The sequence below is a fragment of the Mercenaria mercenaria genome, chromosome 4 (genome assembly GCF_021730395.1).
Source record: "Mercenaria mercenaria strain notata chromosome 4, MADL_Memer_1, whole genome shotgun sequence".
NCBI lineage: Eukaryota > Metazoa > Mollusca > Bivalvia > Venerida > Veneridae > Mercenaria > Mercenaria mercenaria.
The window spans coordinates 10,771,998-10,794,113 of NC_069364.1; the positions used below are offsets into that span (position 1 = coordinate 10,771,998).

General features: G+C 34.4%; 1 protein-coding gene across 6 annotated transcripts in view; it reads left to right on the plus strand.

The window, feature by feature from the left end:
* Nucleotides 1-22,116, plus strand: part of LOC123550967 (dentin sialophosphoprotein-like) — a 190,755-nt gene that overhangs the window by 10,857 nt on the left and 157,782 nt on the right. For all 6 annotated transcript variants that reach the window (XR_008370487.1, XM_053540384.1, XM_053540385.1 and 3 more), the window contains 5 exons: nucleotides 77-376; nucleotides 2,325-3,147; nucleotides 9,699-9,753; nucleotides 11,286-11,531; nucleotides 12,475-12,534. Coding sequence is in view for 5 of the 6 variants with exons in the window: in XM_053540384.1 (XP_053396359.1) it covers nucleotides 77-376; nucleotides 2,325-3,147; nucleotides 9,699-9,753; nucleotides 11,286-11,531; nucleotides 12,475-12,534 (1,484 nt within the window). In the remaining variant the exon portion in view is untranslated. The remainder of the gene's footprint in view (nucleotides 1-76; nucleotides 377-2,324; nucleotides 3,148-9,698; nucleotides 9,754-11,285; nucleotides 11,532-12,474; nucleotides 12,535-22,116) is intronic.

Genomic DNA, 22,116 nt, shown 5'->3' on the forward strand with positions numbered 1-22,116 from the left:
TTAGGTCAATAGTTCAGGTGAGCGATACAGGGCCTTCATGGCCGTCTTGTTCCATCATATAAATCTTAAATTTCAGATCAATGATGACTTTAACTCAAGACAGCATAAAATGTTGCACAGACAGCACACATGACCTTTCTATAGGACAAGATAAAAAGACTGGTCCCTCTGAAAGCTCCAGTGTAGATAATAATGCTGCATCTGACAGAGCTGATGGAGGATTGAGTATAGAGAGACAAACTGCTTGTCTAAACCAAGCCGATGATACAGATGGAGATCATTTTAATGACGATGATGGGGAAGACAAAGACTGTAAACAGTCTGAAGGACAAAGGACCAAAGATGATGCCTCAAAAAATGATTCAGAAAGTAAAAGGTAAATGGAAGAAGTGTGTAAAAATATCCAGATAAGAGACAGTCCTGGCAATATCAGTTTAGAAGTAGATGACAGTGGTCCAAACGAAAATGCTGTTGAAATACTTACGTATGCTGAAAAATAATCTTGGTTTGGCATTGAGTTTAATAAATACATTCGGTGAATATCTAATAACAGTGAAGCAAATGCTCAGTAAACATAATTAATGTAAAAAACCAGATGTTTAAGTTTTGGCAAATGCAATTATTTGATCAAAATCAGACCGACCACTTTTAAAACTGAAGTGATTAAGCTTTTACTATGTGCAGTTACTTTTCTTGTTTAATGTCATACTGACTCAGTTGTAAGTCATATGGCAAATTCCCCTATAGGCATTATTCGAGCATGGTAAGGCATTTTTGTAGCACCACAAGCTTTGGTTAGCGAACTGGACGACTTCTCACTTGACAGTATGCTACACCGTAAGTGAGGTTTCTATAACTCATAACGATGAAGGACAAGTGATTCAAAGTCAGGAGCCTTAATTGCATGACAACAGAGGCCCTATCATGTACAAAATACAAAATGTTAATGTACCATACAAAGAAAGTTATTTTCTCTTTTTATACGCCCGTTTGAAAAACGGGACGTATTATGGGAACGCCCCTGGCGGGCGGGCGGGCAGGCTGCGTCCACAGACTTTGTCCGGAGCATATCTTCTACATGCATGAAGGGATTTTGATGAAACATTGGCACAGTTGTTCACCATCATGAGACGGAGTGTCTAGCGCAAAAACCAGGTCTAAGGTCAAGGTCACACTTAGAGGTCAAAGGTCAAATTTAAGAATGACTTTGTCCGGAGCATATCTTCTTCATGCATGGAGGGATTTTAATGAAAGTTGGCACAATTGTTCATCATCATGAGACGGAGTGTCATGCGCAAGAACCAGGTCCCTAGCTCTAAGGTCAAGGTCACACTTAGAGGTCAAATGATACAAGAAAGAAAACTTTGTCCGGAGCATATCTTCTTCTTGCATGGAGGGATTTTGATATAACTCGGCACAAATGTTCATCACCACGAGGCGGAGTGTCATGCGCAAGAACCAGGCCCCTAGGTCTAAGGTCAAGGTCACACTTAGAGGTCAAAGGATACAAGAATGAAAACCTTGTCCGGGGCATTTCTTCTTCATGCATAGAGGGATTTTGATATAACTTTGCACAAATGTTCACCACCACGAGGTGGAGTGTCATGCGCAAGAACCAGGTTCTTAGGTCAAAGGTCAAGGTCACACTTATAGGCCAAAGGTCAGATACAAGAATGACTTTGTCCCAAGCATTTCTTCTTCATGCATGGAGGGATTTTGATTTAACTTGGCACAATTATACACCATCATGAGACGAAGTGTCATGCGCAATTCCCTTCTTTAGAATTACTTCCCTTTGTTGTTACTATAAATAGCTTATATTGTAACTTTTTCATTACTAGTCGTAGGGAAAAATCTAGACCAATTTTCTGTAGTACAACATGCATGCTACATCCAATTATGAGGTGTACAGTATTTTGTCTAATCTCTACCTGGTAAAGATTTTTGTGTGGACTTACAATTTTTTTTTTAATTTTTTTTTTTTTTTTTTTTTTTAAGATTATCTTTCCTTAGTTGTTACTATAAATAACTTATATTGTAACTTTTTTTATAATTGACCGTAGGGAAAAAACAGGACCACTTTTCTGTGGTACAACACTGGGATGTTACTTTCAAATTTTAGGTGTATTTTAAGGTATCTCTACCTGGTAAGGAGTTTTTTTGTGGACTTAGAAAAACAAATGACTTACAATGATTACTAAACAACCACAAAATTAAAATTCCATTTGCAAATACAGGTGCTAGAGTAAAGAAATTTGCTGTGACGGGCGTATATTGTGACATTCTGGCACTCTTGTTTAATCATCTAAATACTTGAATTTTAGATCAACGATTACTTTGGTAAGAAGTCCTAAAGATACCAGTCAAGTAGCTGATGAAGACATTGAAAAAGAAAATCTAGAGTTTTCTTCAGATGGAATTAATCCAGAGCTGGAAGAACCTGATTTAGAGCTACTGGAAAAGCAAGTACCTGATTTAGAGCTACCGGAAGAACCTAACACCAAATTATTGAAATACGGTAAAAGGAAGCAGAAAGTTACAATAGCAGTTTTAATCAGGCGTGTCTGGTCTCTTCTGATATTAATTCTGCTACATTGTAGGGGAGAGTCCAATGTACATGAGCTGTGTCCTAAATCATTGCCAAAAGTGCCTTACAACATTTCGGAGCTAGTTGATATCTTTATATATACTGTTGGTTTTCGTGGTCCAACAGTTGTACCAGCTGAAAATCGTACTGAGGAGCCATCTGCCCTACCACCAGCAAATTTATACAGAAATGGGATGGAAGCCATGAACACCGGTGATATACCAGAGAGCACTTTAAGAACAGCTGAAAATGATTCAAGATATAATGACTACAATACAAACGTTGATAACCCTGTTATAGAAGAGCCACTAATGTGTAGTCTGAATGATGCAAACTCTTCAAGCATTGCTGGTGACAACATTTATGATGACAGTGGTAATTACAACAGCGTGAGAGACGGTCACCTTGATATAACTGTAAGACAGCAAAGCTGCCATTCAACAGTACCATTACCGTCTTTAAAGAACACCAGCAGTCAGTACCAGTCAACCTTCGATGCCGTTTCTATAGCTCAGGAGAATTACATGCCACATTTTGCATATACTGGCACTTCTTGTACGGTAGGTGTATTCAATTTTTTAGACTTGCATGGTTAAAAATCTCAAATGTTATAGTCATAAACTACAGATAAACACCATTTGCTGAAGGTGGTGAGGGATAGGCAAAGTGCTTAGGTTATCAAGGGTTTAGAGCAATCCAAATATAGACAGGTTTGCTTGAGGGAGCGTGGGAGCTCAAGGCAGCAGCACATGAGCAAGCAGTGTTTCACTGTATTCTGATGTGTAGGGTTGACATTTTAAGGAAGGCTCTTTGAGAAGTCTGTAAAATGTTTTGGTTTATTTCTGTCAAACATTTTGGCATTTTGCCTAACAGAGAGTCAGATTATGTTTGAGATGTTACCAGCATGTTCTAAGAGTAAAACAGTGTATTTACAAATTTAATGAATTTATGAAATGCTGCAAAGGTGTTTTATTTAACAAAACGGACAGATAAAAAAATCACAAAAATTAATCAAAAGAAGAAAGTTGCAGAAACTGGTTAGAATTATCATCTCCCACTGAAGGCAGAGGGATATTATAAGTTTTGGCATTGTCTGTCCATCTTCCATCCATATGTCTGACTTTCTGTCTGGAGCCATATCTTAGACATTTGAACTATTTTAATAAAACTTGGTAGAAATGTTAACTGCTGTAGAGCTAAGCCAGCTTTCAAGTTTCAGTAATAGATTGCTTGGAAAAATGAGGTTTATATCCTTCTTACTTATATAAAATGTTATAGTGTTTTTATCCTTTTTTCTGTCAGTCTGGAGTCATATTTTGAGACAAAAGGATTTCAACAGTGCATGGTGCATTAGGGAAATGTGGTCCTGCAAGTTTTTGTGAAATTGAGGAAGACAAGATTTATGGCCCTTTGTTTTCTTTTCATGTACTGTTCATAATGTACTTGTTTTATTCCATTTTTCATCTGTCCAAAGCCGTATCCAATCAAAGTTTTGAGGATTTTGGTAAAACATGTTAGAAATGTAAACGAATATAGGGATAATTGGAGGAAGACCAGATGTTTCAGTAGCTACTAATGGTAACATATTGAAACTTCAAACTCTTATTCACTTTGTTGATTTGGTTTTGCTTTTTCACAAAGTTATATGCCCTTCCATACTTTACAGAAGGTAGAATATCTGTAACTACTAGTGGCAGTAAATTGAAACGTCTGATCCTTATGTTGGCTAGCCGTCGCAATCCGACCATATTCCAACCTAAATCTAACCACTTTTCAACCAAAATCTGACCAAATTTTCAACGTAATTTGCAATCAAACAAAAAATCAACACATGTATTAATTTTATTATCTTTATTTCATATTATGGCGACCTAAGTCTAAAAGTATAATTTTCAAAAATCTGTTACTCACGTTGCGGATCCCTCTGTGTAAAGTATTTATAAACTTGCTCTGTCTTTTCCCAACAACTATCAAATTATAGGAAGACTGTGTAAACCGATGCAGGCTTATCTGTGAATGTATGACTAATAGACAACATGTGTAGAAGATCCTTAGGTGAATTTAGAATAATTTATACATGCATGTGTATATAATGCATTTTTTTCTTGGACAGTTTAAAATTCTTGAAAAAAATTCTGTTTCTGAAAATAGAGAATCTTATACGATATTGTAGATTGATGTGCCAGTTAATGAACTATTATTTTTATAAGCACAGTCATGTCCAGGCCTTAATGAAAACAAGTAAATATCTTTAAACTATATTAGCAAAATTATACTAATAAGTTTTATAACTAAAAACATTTATCAGACTTCCTATCCAACCTAATTCCAACGTCTTTTAGATATCTATAAGACGTCATAGATATGACGTTGGTTAGGTATTGGATTTAGGTTGCCAATGTTGCAACCAAAATCCAACGTGTAACCAATGTCGGAACGACGTCAGGAGTTTTTACTGGGTACTTGCTCACTGTGATGATCTGACATGCAGTGCACAGGTTCCGTTACTTATAATGCTTTGCATTTTTACAAAGTTATGCCCCTTTTTAGACATAGCAGTTTTTGTTATTTTTATGCCTTCAGAAATCACCTGACCTCAGTTTGACTTTGACCTTGACCTCATTTTGGACTTAGGTTGCTTTATATAGGCCATCTCTTGGTTAGCCAAATGGGACCGTTTTGTCTAGCATCAGTACATACCGCTTACAAGAATGAATTGATACTAATACAGATGTAACCTGTGACCATTCCTCATCTTCAAACATAACCTGACCTCAGTTTGACCTTGACCTCATTTTGGACTTAGGTTGCTTTATATGGGCCATCTCTTGGTTAACCAAATGGGACCGTTTCGTCTAGCATTAATACCACTTACAAGAATGAATTGATACTAATACAGATGAAACCTGTGACCATTCCTCATCTTCAAACATCACCTGACCTCAGTTTGACCTTGACCTCGTTTAGGACTTAGGTTTCTTTTTATCGACAAGGATGCCACCGGGGGCATCAAGCGTTTATTGAACGCAGCTCCTTGTTTTCGTAATCAAAACATTCGTTCACCGATCTGATATGCAATATAGTATCAAGGTTCCAATTTGTTTTGCTTATACACAAAGTTATGCCCCTTTTTCTGATAAGCTTTAGTGTATAAGCTAATATATCGCAGTTAGAGTTAAAATGTCGGGTAGTTCCGACAGTTGTCAGTTATCGACACCTTAATTGTTAGTGTCGGTTAATGTTACAGCCGCAGTCTAACATTTTCTTTGACATTTTTATGATGTCACACGTTCTTCCTAAAAGTCTGTGAGTCTAAGCAAAACTTTTGCATGCTATGGTTTTACATCAAGAGATTGTTCTTACTGATAGGACGTTTCTTCCACATCAATATTTTGAAGAGTTTTCCGAGTATAAGGGTGAATACTGTTCACTGGTTTAGAAATTGCTTTTGAAAATACAGTTATTTTCAAGTTTGCAGCATGGTGACTGATAGGAAAGATGTCCTCGACAGCAGTTATGTAGGAAAATATTACCAAAGATGCCAAAGACACTGACAGAATGGGGTGTCGATATCTGCCAACATAATAACATAGTATTGGCAGTTTTCAGCCCCAGTAGAACATTCATAGATTGTTTCACTAACTTGTTTAAATCTAGATCTTTTATGCTTCTTTTAGAAAAAATATAATGAGACTTTTAGAGATTCTCTTATTCAATGCTAGAGCACACAACCTAGTTTCTCAGAAAAATGGGCAGGGATTATGTCTTTCAGTTTATTAATGTGTTTGTTCGTTTGAGAAAAACATTTTCAATAGCCTACATTATCAGATCTTGACTCAGATATTATCAAATGTTGTTATATAAATAAGCAATGGTATGTCAGTGGTTCGGCTAGGTTTACAGACATGTAATACGTACGAAAACTTAACATTGCAGGAAAAAAGCTATGAAAAGCGAGAGTAAGGCTTAGGCTCTTGGGCACTTCTTTTATATTCTCTACTCAGTTGTCGAAAATTGCTGCATTTCAACCTTCAAAATATTCTGCTATGTATTAACCTTGACTTAAAGTTTATTTGCTTTAGTTAAACTAAGTTTAGAACTAGTCTAAGTCTCTCCGCTTCTTGTTTAAGTCATGTGTGTATACATACGGCCATAGAGCCAAAATGTTGGAAAGTCTTAAATGCCTTGACTTCTCTTCATCTCCTAGCTTGCTGTATCCTTTGTCAACATACTTATTTTTCTTTTTTTTTTCGAAACTTTATTAGGGTGTCCATAAATGCTGTATGGTGTCGAAAACTGCCTACACAACTTTTTGAATGTGTGCTTATTTTTTATATTATGCTCTTCGGTGAAATACTGAAATTTATCAGTGAAATAAAATTGATATTTTCACTGTTTCAGACAGTGAAAATATCATTTTTATTTTTCACTGGTACGGAACTACACTCAAATGCGAAAGAATATGAATTATTAATAATAGAAATTTCTTTGCAAGCTATACTTTAGGAAAGATATAGATGTATAGAAATACTAACAGGATCATAAATATATACATTCTATCATAATAAAATGTAAAAGAAATCAGAAAACATGAGAAAACGCAATAGAACTATTTACAGTTTTTCTACAAAGATATCGTGACATCAAGACAAATTATGACATCATGGTGCGATGCACGTAACGTTGCGCGTACAAACTGAATATAATTTGGTTAAAACCATTAAAAATACATAAAATAAATAGAAAATTTGTTTGTTTCAGTGTAAGATCGAAATATATTTCACTCGTGAACACCATAATTTACATTTTCACTCGTGACTGCGCCACTCGTGAAAATATTGCATTATAGTGTTCACTCAGTGAAATATATTTCGATCTTACACAAAAACAAACAAATATCCTCTATATATTCGTATTGCCTTATTGTTGTTACTATATGGCATCTGAAGATGCAGATAAATAATTAACAACGTTGAAATTTGGTTTCAGCTAAGATTATCATAAGTAAGCAATCAGATATTCTTTGCAAATGCTTAAGGTGTCGATAACTGCCAACATTGCTCTACCACCAGTGTGAATGGATGAATACATCAGTCTTGTTTAGTATGATCAGATCTGACGTGAAGTGGATAGTTTCCATAACTCTCCTTTGCATTTTTACAGTGTTCTGTCCCTTTTCAGAATTAGAAATTTATGGTTAAGTTTTTGTATGCAAGCTGATATCTCAATACCTACATGTGGTCATATATTTATTCACTATCATGATCTGACATGCAATGCACAGATTCCATAACTCATATTTGCTTTTGCACAAAGTTGTGCCCCTTTTTTGACTTGGTATTTATTCATTGAATTTTGTTTAGTCAGCTGAGGCAAGACTTTTGAAGAGTTGTGTTGCTGTTCTCTGATAGCTCCTGTTATTCTATGTTTCTGTCAGTCTAGAGCCCTATCTTACACATGGTTTGAAGGATTTCAATAAAAACATTGGTAGATATGTTAATTGCAAAGAGAATTATGGCCCTGCAAGTTTTAGTGAGATTGCTTGCGGAAGACAAGAATATGACCCATTGTGCTTTTATAGCTTATTCTTATTTAGTGTTTCTATTCTGTATTTCCATCCATCTGGAGCCAAATCTAAACTATGGTTAAGATTATTTGAATAAAAATGGTGGTAATGTTGACTGTTATGAAATGCAGCCCTGCAAGTTTCAATGAAATTGCGTAAGGATACAAGAGTTTTGGCCCTTGTACTTGTGTAGTGTTTTCTATACTGTTTTTCATTTTAAATTGCCTTGGTCTGTTTTTGCTATGAGATATATTGTGACCAAGCTTAGTACATATAGAATCTTAGGCATGTGATCTGTTCACTGGGGTCTTGGTCTAGACTATATAGGTAGTTGTTACGTAAAATAGAAAGAATGGTTTCTGCTCATAAACTACAGTTAGAAATAAGGTATTGGTACCAAACTTGGTATGAAGGAAGCTTGCATGGAGGCCAAGGCTTAGTTTTACTGGGTCAAGATCAAGTTTACTGTAAATAATAATAGATCAAATTGTTTTCACACATTAACTTCAGTTATTAATGAAATAAGTAAATCAAACTTGGTAAATAGGTAGCTTGCTGATATTGCTTCTGGTTGTATTTTGGTTAGCTAGGTTCAAGATCATTGTTACTAAATGAAAAAAAAAAATGCTCATGGCAACAGGAATTGTGAAAGAACTTGGTATAAAGGTAGCTTTCATGGATTCCAAAGTGCAGTTTTATTTTTGATTTCTTTGGTAAGGTCTAGGTCAGGGTGACTTAAAAGAAGTATATTTGGTTAGTAGCTTCACTTCAGAATGAGACACAAAACTTTACACTAAACTTGGTACTCTGGTATCTTGAACAGAGAACAAGGTTAAGTTTTTGTTTGTTTCGGTCAAAGTCATTGTTGCACATGTATAATATCATTAGCTTCTGCTACAAATGATGTTCTTTTACTAAATATACAAGTTTTTTCATCTAAATAACTTAAGTAAGGAATGAGACATTGTGACCAAACTGGCATGCATTTTGAAACAAGAAGTCTTGTTTCTAGGCAGTGATTGCTTTTTATGTCTCCCACCACACAGTGGTGCGGGAGACATATTGATTTACTCCAGTCTGTCTGTCTGTGTGTGTGTCTGTCTGTCACAAAGCTTGTCCGCACTCTAAGTCGAACATTTCTCATCCGATCTTCACCAAACTTGAACAAAATGTGTTTGACCATACGACCTCGGCCAGGTTCGATAACTTAAGCCAAATCGGCCCAGGCACTTTTGAATTATAGCCCTTGAATTACTGATTGGATCCACTCATCCAGACCTTCTAATTGAATCCATTCATTAAGACCATCCAGAGAAACTAGTCATTTTGCATAGGGGCACCATCTTACTGAATCCATTCATCAAGACCATCCAGAGAAACTAGTCATTTTTCATAGGGGCAGTTGTGGGAGACATGCGCTTTTCTCAAAAGCATCTCTAGTTTTAAGGTTGAAACCTTCATCCTTTCTGCGGTCTTAAAACTTAATTTGCAGAATAATTGCCACTATATACATAAATTTTAACATTAAATTTTGCACATTTGCAGGTTGCAAATGAGAGGTTTCCTTTCGGAGAAGTTAGGAGTAGACTTTTCCAAGATGGTGAGTTTTTCTCTGTTACAGTCAATTTAGTTACCAGTAATAGAATTTTATGTATGGCAAGCTGCCACTTTGTTCACAAACATGAAAATTAGCCTTCTTTCTGGATCAGTCTGTCTTTTGCTGTGCAATAGGCGTGACTCTCCAAATGATGTGAAAAATTGAAGTTACTTGCATAGAATGGGTCAGTTACATAATTGTCTGAATTTTTGTGCTCATCTTGAAGAAAAGGTGGTATACTTTTTAGCTTGACTATTCGAAGAATAGGGGAGCTATCCTACTCGCCCCAGCGTCGGCGTGAGCGTTAGTATGAGCGTCACACAAATGTTAAAGTTTGGGTACCACCCCAAATATTTTCAAAGTCCATTGAGATATTGCTTTCATATTTTGCATACTTGTTTACCATCTTGACCCCAGTCTGTAAAAAGGAGGAGGCAACTCTATCAAGCATTTTGACTGAATTATGGCCCCTTTTCGACTTAGAATATGCTTATTGTAATGTTAAAGTTTTAGTCATTGCTTATATTATACTATCAAGCACTGAGAATAGTCGAGCGAGCTGTCCACTGACAGCTCTTGTTTTCTCATTGTCTTTGTGTTGGTCCATAAGTCAATGGACCATTTTGTTTTTGACTAATAACTTGAAAATGCTTAAATTTACAATGGTCAAACTTGGTATGATGATTGCCTATGGTCAGTTGATGACTCTAATTGTTTTGAAGGCCAGTTAGTCACAGTGACTGGGTTCTGCTAAAAAAAAAAAAAAAAAAAGAAGAGAATTTATTAGGTGATTGATGCGGTTAGCATGTGACCCCTATTGTATTGTGAGCCCCTTAGGCAAAGATCTAGGTCACAATTACCTTGGATTTCTGCACAATAACTAAAGAAAAATTTGACCAACAGCCATCAGTCTCCAAAGGATGATTACCTGTGGTCAGTATGTGATCCCTGTCGTTTTTGGGGTTAATAGGTCAAAGGTCTAGACTGAAAAAAGTTTCTGTTCAATTACAGAATGATTAATAACTAGAGAATGCTTAATCTGACAATGATCAGTAAGTAAGCGCCGCATTGGTCAATAGGGCTAAGCCGCTTTCCTACAGAGGTAAGGCATCTGGTCCGATACCTGGCTACTTGTATTGATGTCTTGTCTCTTGGCAAGGCACTCTATTGTGATTGTCTCAGTCAGTCCAGCTAATTGCTGTACATTTGTAAGCTGCACTCAAATGGATCTTACTTTTATTGACACTATAGTAGGAGAGTTTTCAAACTGGATGACCTACAAAATTACAAATATGGTTACTTGAAATATTTAAAAAATATTATCTACTGGCTCTATTTCAAAATGTTTCTGGGGTGAATCTCTACTGGCTTTTTTCAAGGCATGTTGATTTGTTAAAAAAAACATGGTTGCATTGGGTGAGGCTAGTTTTCTCTGTAATTAAGCTGTATGGAAAACTTTGAAGATCTTCTCTTCAGAAACTGCTAGCTCAAATTGACATTATCAAACAAAAAAGGGAATTCTTTGAATTTTACAGGCAGAAGTACAGCGGCTGCAGTTCCTAGAAGAGGAACAACCCACATTCAAGAAGGCACCAGACCTCAAAGTGATGATGTTGAAATACAAAGTTACCTGTTCAATTTGACTCAATTTAACTCACCATATGATATTCCTCCTGGATTGTCAGACAGAAATAACAGGGCCAACACCTTCAGATACCTGCCTTGGCCACATGCATATCCTGCACCACAGCAGATGGCTGATGCTGGTTTCTTTTACACTGGTAAATATTTTTTACTTAATTATCACTAAAATACAATTTGTTTATTCTTTTCAATTTAGATACTGACTTGCACTGGTTGCTTGTGACATCCAGGCTCAAGCTAAACTATTTTTCTTCATCTGTTGGTCAGTCCGTTGGTTTTCATGGTTTCTAGAAAATAACTCATGAAAGGCTCGTTAGATTTAAATAATTTTTGGTACACAGGTGTAACATTATAAAATACAGGTCAAGTTTGACTTTGAGGTTAAAGGTCAAGGTCACAATAACCCAGAACAGTTAAACAGTTCTGGATGATAACTTGAGAACCCTTTGGCCAAGAATCATTAACTTTGGTACACGGATGTAACATCATAAAATACAGGTCAAGTTTGACTTTGAGGTCAGTAGGTCAAAGGTCAGGGTCACATTGACCTGGAATAGTTAAACCAATTCCAGATGATAACTTGACACCACTTGGGCCTAGGATCATGAAAGTTGATGGGAAGGTTGGTCATGACTAGCAGATGACGCTTACTTATTTTGAGGTCAGTAGGTGAAAGGTCAAGATCACATGGACCCGGAACAGTTAAATTGTTTCTGGACGATAACTTGAGAACACTTGAGGCTCGGATCACGAAACGTAATAGGGAGGTTGACCATAACCATAATCTATTGATTTTGAGGTTCAACTTTGACATTGGCTTACTTCTGTGACATAGCTGTATTGTGGGGGTAAAATTTGTCACTCTTGTGACAGCTCTAGTTGTTATTACGCTGGTTATTAGACTGGTAGAATGTATATTAAAAGGGATATGTTGACAATGTAATTTTTATCAATAGGATAAACTGGCTTTCAAGTTTGCAACCCAAAACTGATAGAAAGGGGACATTGGGATTTGTCACTGCTAAGGCTCTGTCAGTGTGTAAAATTTGTTCTGCTTACGGCTTGGATAAATATTTTCAGGTATTCGGGATGTCACACAGTGTTTTTATTGTGGAAACTGCATTGATGATTGGAATCCAGGTAAGAAAATTATTAATCTCATTGTTTAAGTCTCATTATTTTCGTTCTACCTTTGATTTGCATTTACCAGGACGCAATTATCTGAACTGGTGGTAACATTTTAACAAGGTTGAAAAACATACATGGTAAAGCCATCTTTGTCTCAACTACTATAAAGCTTTCGAGTAGAGCTTTTGCTGTTGCCATTTGTCAGCGTGGTGTCTGCATCTGTGGCACAACAGTTTTGCCTGTAAGCAGGTTTCTCTAAAAGTACTAGGGCAAATGCTTTCAAACTTCACATAATTATGTAGCATCATGTGATAAACTCACGGTACAAGTTACATAACTCTAGCTTTTATTAGTTCCCTGCTGGTTGAAAAACAGTTTTGGGGACTATAGGATTGTGCTTTTCCATCCGTCTGTCCATCCGCAGATTCGTTCATCAAGGGATTTTAATATTATGACCCTGTCTTCATGAAACTTGGTTTGGTTCAAACTTAAAACAATTATGGCAAATTACAAAAAATTAAGCATTATTGACCTAAACACTTTGTTAGGTCATATGATTGAAAAAAGGTTAATCTCAAACTATGAAAAGTTTTATTTGAACCTACATGTACATTCAATGTGAAATGTTTTCTTTAAATGAAAATGTTTTAAAAAGTGCAATTTTCTGTCAGTCTTCAAGCATGTTGTGCAAATTGACTAATATTTTCAAAGCGGTATAATAAAACAATCAGACATATGACCCCTATCATTTCATTAGCTGAATTCCTTTGGATACAATGATGCTTTGAAAAAAAAAGTTTTTTTTTTTTCAGCATTGTAAAACAACACTATTTGCTTCAAATGAGCAGATCTTAAGGAGTTGTCATATATCATCACCAACATTATATGACACAAGGTTCATAGCTCTGGCTCTTATATTTCATGAATTTTGCCACTTTTTACGTATTCTAATCTATATTTTATGCGCTTTCTCTCTTTCTCTGATATTTCTAAATGGATTTGATTCAATCTTAAATAGTTGTTCCACATCGTGACCCACATCATATTACACAACCCAAACCAAAATCGCAAGCTTATTTTTTAGCTTGCGGCAAGCTTGTTGCAAGCTTGCAGATGAAGCTTGCCGCAAGCTCAGAATTGGAACCTCGCAGCAAGCTTGTGCAAGCTTGCAGTTCATTTCATTTTGCAAGCTTGCGCAAGCTTATGCCGTGAACCTTGCTGCAAGCTTAGAATTGGAACCTTGTTGCAAGCTTGCACGCCCTTGTATTTGATTTCAATTTGCAAGCTTGCTGTAAGCTTGCGCAAGCTTGCCGTAAGCTTGCAGAAATTGAAAGTTCCTAAAAAAAAATCCTGCAATTAGGTCTGCATATGAAAGAGCATTAAAAGAAAATTAAAACACAATAACAGACAAGTAAAAATATACCCTTAATTTACAAAAAAATTCAAAATCTAAGAACTGACTATCATTTTTGACTGATACGGATTAATGGACAGACAGAAAAGTGATCACAAATCTAAATGTAGAGTCACTCAGTAAAAGTGAAACAATAAATGTAAATCAACCTTTTATTTTGATTGTTCTTAAATCAGTCAGCATTTAAACTAATTTAGAACAATAATGATATTATAACGTCTTTAAATAACTATGTTTTTCAATGCCAAAAGTCTATAATATAACAAAAATGCTTAAGAATTTTGAACTAGGTGATGTATAATAGTACAAACAATAGTGTTAAAATGTCAGTTCCACTCTTATTGTAGTATATCAATGTTTACCACTGACTATAAGCCATAACGTTTTTTATTACATAATTTTCGCAATTACATCTTCAGTACAGTGTAAAATATGTCATTATTTCATCAACTTCATGTCACTGCTGGTCCAGAAATTTTCTGTTAGTGTTTGCCACCACCAATGTAGATTGCCACAGTTTTCACTAACCACCACAAAGCCATCATTTGCTTCACTGCTATGACCTGTTGAAATAATGAATCAATAGATATTAAACCATTAAAGCAGTTTCTTCATTAGTATTGTCCATAGTTCATAGTTTCAAAATAAAATTAATATCTTACATGGTATTCAAAGTAGTGCATCTTTATGATACAGGCAACACTGCAGATTTAAGCAAGTAATAACATTACTTGTTGCATTTTCACAAAGCTTTATTTCTCAGTTTGATTTCAAATGTTGGTAGAATAAGGTTCCAATGAAGGCAGACAGATATTTTCAATGTTTTTGGTTAGTGATGAATAGGTTGAACTTACGCATTGCTCTTATTGTACAAATAGTAACAAGTTTGATTTCTACCAGTTACTGCACTGACATCCCAAGTTGTGTTGACTGCCAAGTGATTACTTAATTTGGTACTTTTTAACCATTATATATAATAAAATTGGTCTGGACTTGATACAAGGGGGATAATTATAAAACCTGCTATGGGTCCTGCCGGAAATCGGTTGATACATTCAGTCATGTTTGGGGAAAATTTTCAGTTGAACTAGAATTATGGTAGTGTGTGTACAGTATATTACTATAGTAATATATATTACAATGCCAGTATACTTACATGTCTTTGAACTGTTGGATGGAATCTTTGAACACAATACATTGGATCACTAAACATGTCTCAATTCATTCATGTGTGCTGATACTTTATATACACATATGATGCTATACCTGAAAAATAGATTTAATTTAACACTTAGATGTCCATATTTTTTTTTTTGTTTATTATTGGGTATTTGTCAATGATCTAAAATTGAAACTGTACATTGTGATGAATAATGAGGCCAAAAAATGTCTCTGATGCATTCCTCAGTTGACAGTAATGTTTATACTTCTTTCCTTTGCTTCATAGTAGTTGGAGAAGTTATTTATATATTATGTAATTTAGCATGTAACAGTATGTAAAAGGTGTTATACAAGTATAAATAACTGCTTATTAGACTATTCTTGCATAAGATTATGTAAAACAATTTTTAAATTTTGCCACACATTTAAAATTTCAAATTATGAATAATATATGCATTATTCACTGCACCTCGTAATAAAAATAAAGTTACTTGAAGGTAAATAAAATAATTGCCTTTGCAAATTTTGTAATAAAAATGATGTTATATGTATTAGCCTTTTATTCAATGTCATGGAAAGTTTGATATATTTTCCATAAGTATGATAGGCTCAAATAATCTCCCTGAACATTACAAATATATATGTCAGTATTCTGTAAGACTCATCTAAAGGGAAAACCTAAATCTTTACATTTTAACCTTGAACATAGAAATTTTATTTACTTGTACATTCCAGTTTATTTTGTTAAAATGGGTAACTATCACACAAAGGCTATCATAAGTAGGTGGACTAGACTAGACTAGCCGCAAGACTGATAATAAAGAACTTACAAGTCACAAAATCGAAAAAAATGTGATATTTTAAAATTTATGTTATTGTGACAAATGCCAGTTTAATTTACAGATTTTAATATTATCATATGATATTGGACCTTAGATATAGACTGGCTATATTCACAATTCTAAAAATAAAAATTCTAAAAAGATATAATAGTCTTGGACTAGACAGGCAATTCCCATTATTAAAGATGCTACTACTTTTTTTGAAAATTTGAAAATCATATTAATATTGAAAAGAATTAGACTAAGTGATAAATGTAGTTAAAGATATAAGAATTAACAAAAGAAGAAATATAAAAGTACCTATAAATAACAAAAAGCTGCTTAATATGTGTATTTTTGCTAAATTTTCGATATAAATTATCTATAATGTTCAGCTGTTTCAATAAAGGGTATAATTATCTATAATAATAACTAAATTATCCATAAACATTTCTTTCTGTTAAAAAATAATTTTCATATAATAACAGGTTAAAAACATTGATTTAAACCAAATATTCCCTGAATATACTGTGTAATATTGTAGTCAGCAGACTGGTAGCATTGTTTACTCAGCAGTGCCACCTGTGGAGATAACTCTGCTGGCCTTCATTTTTTTTGCTCCATTTGATATTTTCATTTTAAAAGAATATCCAATCTTCCTTCTAATAAATAAAATGCATGATAAATTAAAAATTGCAGCTGCATAATAGTTGCAGTGGAACAAAATGACATGAAGTAAAAATCATTTGTTGCATTACTCAGTGAAAACTAAACCACCTGCTTCCTGTTAGAATCCATTGTTCTAGTTTTGACATTGTTAAAGGTAATCTAGATTACTGTTTGAAAATAAATAAATTTTATGAACTCACCTGGTGCATTCTGTTAATTGTTGATATAAACTTCCAAGATGAAATAAGCTGCACATAGTAAAATATTTAGGGAAACACTCTCCCAAATGTTTACTCTATTCTGCTCTCTGTCAAAGAACTTCCTGTGTAGATTTGAAATTTTGATATTCTTGGGCAAATGTGCCATTTACAGTCAGCTAATGAAGGTATTGATACATCTATGATGTTAAAATATTTTTGTACTAGAGGAAGATTTTATTCCATTCAATCACATACTCATAAATTTTGAAGATTACTCTGATATAAAACAGAAAAAGCTATGGATTACTTTTTGTGGTACATGTACAGCCCCCAGAAGTAGTTCACTGACTATTTTCATTGGTTGATCTCTTGTTACTAGTTTCTAAATATAAAGCATGCCAGATCTTATCAGTCTGCATCAGATAATCTCCTGTAGTGAGACAAACAATATATACATACACTGCAGTAGATTAATAGACCCAAATGATTTATCACTTATCTACGAATCCCTTTGCCAGGTATAACTATTAATGAATTGGTGAAGAGAATTGTACCATTTCATGCAATTACTGTTGCTGCTGTTGTTCTCTAGGAGAATAAAAAGCATGATATTTCAATAAATTTTAACAGTTTAAAACTTCAAGGATGTGATTTTCCCTTTTTTTAGCTGATTTCCTCTTTCTGGACAGAAAAATTTGAGAGAAAAAAAGTTGTCAGATTATAATAACTATTTAAATCCCATCCTCTAAAAATGGCAGCTTTGCTACTGAGTAAAAGTTAAAAGAATATCACTTGTATATCATATATTATTCCATATGACTTATATACTTACATGTACACTTGTACAGTTTTCTCTGTATGATCAATTCAGACATTCTCAACATAAAATGTATAAAAAAAAGTGTTAAAAGATCTTTTTTTGTCATATTTTATTGTCTTATTTATATTGTGCATGCTACAGACAAATTTATAGTTTTGGTATTTAGTGTGACATGCCCTTATATAGACATATATAGAAAAAATAAATGTTTTCCTGATTTTTAGATTCTTTGTTTCATGTCATTTAATTTGAATACCAATATGTTAGAATAAAAATCAATCATCATCAAATAATGATTTTTATAAATATTTTCCATGTTTTCGACTTAGAATTTTTTACTGCTTCCCACCTTACAACTGGCATGAAATTTTCTAAGTCCAGTGTTAACAGAAAAAGCTTGCGCAAGCTTACAACTGAAAAAGCTTGCGCAAGCTTGCAAAACTATCGCAAGCTTGCAGAATTCTGTATGTAAATACACGCAAGCTTGCGTAAGCTTTCTGCAAGCTTGCAATAGTCATGATCAGCCTGTACAAGCTTGTCACAAGCTTGCCGCAAGCTTGCAGCAAGCTTGCGGCAAGCATACATTTTGGTTTGGGTTAAGTTACTCTGGCAGAAATATTCCATGAATTAAATTCCTTTTATATATAAAAATTCTAGTAAATATTTTGATGCACTACCACTTTATCTCTGTTATTACTAAATGGATTTGACACAAAAATGATTTTTATCATCCTCTACATTGGGGGTGGGTGGGGGGTCTTATTCACTTCAGTGCCTCAGATATTCCCTATTCCACTATCAGGCATCAAAATAACCAAGCACACTGTCACCTCTGACAGCTCTTGTTGGTTCACTGGCTTTACTCATTACTTTCATTAATATTCTGAAATACTTGTGAAATATGCATTAAGACTTTATGGCAAAAAGCAAAACAACAGCTAGATCTTTTCCTGTTGCATTTACCAAACTTGCAATTTTCTATCTCTTAAGTATTGTTTTTCAGTAAGCGCAATTTAAGGTAACTGCATGTATGGGTTAATGTGTTAAATTATAAGCAGCTGCATGACAATTTTGTTTAGTATGTGCTAAGTACACACTAGATTTGTGGAAACATCTAAAATGCATTTTATCACAAGTCATTTGTTTGTTCAATAACACTCCTTATTCCTTTTTGCGCAGACTGTTGGTATCAGAGTTTATTATATACCTATATAAATTTTGTAAAAATGTGCTTGTATTTCACAATTAAATATGAACAGGCAGAAAAAAAATCTGTATTGTACCTTAGGCTTTTAAATTCCGTATTGTATCTTCCATATTGTATGCTGCCAGACTACTTTCATTAATATGCATGACCTGACACAGTTCTATATAGTAGCGCACATAAAAACTGTACTTAGTTCCATTTACTTTGAAGATTTTGTTCAATAACAAAACAACAAACAAAAAGGTTGAGGTATAATATTATAATAAATGGGTCATTATAACAGTAGCTAGGTCTGGGATTTTGTATTTGGTTCTCACGGATTTTGCAAGATCCGATCACATCGGCGCTTGCATGTCTTTTGAGATCCAATCTGGCAAAAATGCACTCAAGCCGAATACAACATCCCAGATCGAGCTACTGTTGTAATAACCCTACTGTATTTCTCAAAAGTAGTTTGGACTACATCTAGGATGATGTCCGTAATGCATGAGAGGTAGGGGAGGGAGAGACTTTCTAAAATTTCAAAAAGGAAAATTTTGTATATACTATATTAAGGCAGCTTTATCAAGGTTGTTATTATTTCCATCATTCTCAAATATTCTGTTTCCACTGTTCTCAAACATTCTGTTTCTACTGTTTTCAAACATTTTGTCTCCACTATTCTCAAACATTCTGTTTGCACAGCTCTCAAACATTCTGTTTGCACTATTCTCAAACATTCTGTTTCCACCATTCTCAAACATTCTGTTTCCACTGTTCTTAAATATTTTGTTTTCACTATTCTCAAACATTCTGTTTCCACTGTCCTCAAACATTCTGTTTCCACCATTCTCAAACATTCTGTTTCCACTATTCTCAAACATTCTGTCTCCATCATTCTCAAACATTTTGTTTCCGCCATTCTCAAACATTCTGTTTACACCATTCTCAAACATTCTGTTTCCACTGTTCTCAAACATTCTGTCTCCACCATTCTCAAACATTTTGTTTCCGCCATTCTCAAACATTCTGTTTCCACCATTCTCAAACATTCTGTTTCCACCATTCTCAAACATTCTGTTTCCACTATTCTCAAACATTCTGTTTCCATTATTCTCAAACATTTTGTTTCCAATATTCTCAAACATTCTGTTTCCACTGTTCTCAAACATTCTGTTTCCACTATTTTCAAACATTCTGTTTCCACTATTCTCAAACATTCTGTTTTCACTGTTCTCAAACATTTTGTTTCCACTATTTTCAAACATTCTGTTTCCACTGTTCTCAAACATTCTGTTTCCACTGTTCTCAAACATTTTGTTTCCACTATTCTAAAACATTCTGTTTACACTGTTCTCAAACATTCTGTTTCCACTATTTTCAAACATTCTGTTTCCACTATTTTCAAACATTCTGTTTCCATTTATTCTGTTTCCACCATTCTCAAACATTCTGTTTCCACTATTCTCAAACATTCTGTTTCCACCATTCCCAAACATTCTGTTCCCACTGTTCTCAAACATTTTGTTTCCACTGTTCTCAAACATTCTGTTTTCACTGTTCTTAAACGTTCTGTTTCCACTGTTCTCAAACATTCTGTTTCCACTATTTTCAAACGTTCTGTTTCCACTATTCTCAAACATTCTGTTTCTACTGTTTTCAAACATTATGTTTCAACTGTCCTCAAACATTCTGTTTCCACTATTTTCAAAGATTCTGTTTCCACTATTCTCAAACATTCTGTTTCCGCTATTCTCAAACATTCTGTTTCCATTATTCTCAAACATTTTGTTTCCACTGTTCTCAAAGTGTCTGTTTCCACTGTTCTCAAACATTCTGTTTACACTGTTCTCAAACATTCTGTTTCACTGTTCTCAAACATTCTGTTTTCCACCATTCTCAAACATTCTGTTTCCACATTCTCAAAGATTCTGTTTCCACTATTCTCAAACATTCTGTTTCACAATTCTCAAACATTCTGTTTCCCTATGTCTCAAACATTCTGTTTCCACTCATTCTCAAACATTCTGTTTCCATTTTCAAACATTCTGTCTCCATTTCTCAAACATTTGTTTCCCTGTTCTCAAACATTCTGTTTCACGATTCTCAAACATTCTGTTTCACCATCTCAACATTCTGTTTCCACTTTCTCAAACATTCTGTTTCACCATTCTCAAACATTTTGTTTCCCACATTCTCAAACATTTGTTTCCCACTGTCTCAAACATTCTGTTTCCACTATTCTCAAACATTCTGTTTCCACATTCTCAAACATTCTGTTTCCATTTTCTCAAACATTTGTTTCACCTATTCTCAAACATTCTGTTTCCACTGTTCTCAAACATTCTGTTTCCACTGTTCTCAAACATTCTGTTTCCACTATTCTCAAACATTCTGTTTCATTTCTCAAACATTTTGTTTCCATTATTTCAAACATTCTGTTTCCACTGTTCTCAAACATTCTGTTTCACTTTTCAAACATTCTGTTTCCACTATTCTCAAACATTCTGTTTCACTTTCTCAACATGTTTGTTTCACTATTCAAACATTCTGTTTTCCTATTTCTAAACATCATGTCTCATTTTTCTGTTCACCTGTTAAACTATTTTTTCCACTATGTTCTCAAATGAATATTCTCACACCAAAGTTAGTTTCCCAACTGTATCAAACATTCCATTCCATAACTCCACTTCCTTAAACACTTTGTTTCATATGTTAAACTAGTTTCACATTTCAAACAAAGTTTACTGTTTTCAAACAATGTTGTCAACTGCCTCAAACATCGTGTTCACTATTTCAAAGATTGTTCCACTTTCTCAACATTCTGTTTCGTATTCTCAACATTCTGTTTCCATTATTCTCAAACATTTTGTTTCCACTGTTCTCAAAGTGTCTGTTTCCACTGTTCTCAAACATTCTGTTTACACTGTTCTCAAACATTCTGTTTTCACTGTTCTCAAACATTCTGTTTCCACCATTCTCAAACATTCTGTTTCCACTATTCTCAAAGATTCTGTTTCCACTATTCTCAGACATTCTGTTTCCACAATTCTCAAACATTATGTTCCCTATGTTCTCAAACATTCTGTTTCCACTGTTCTCAAACATTCTGTTTCCACTATTTTCAAACATTCTGTTTCCACTGTTCTCAAACATTCTGTTTCTACTGTTCTCAAGCATTCTGTTTCTGCTGTTCTCAAACATTCTGTTTTCACCATTCTCAAACATTCTGTTTCCACTATTCTCAAACATTCTGTTTCCACCATTCTCAAACATTCTTTTCCCACTGTTCTCAAACATTTTGTTTCCACTGTTCTCAAACA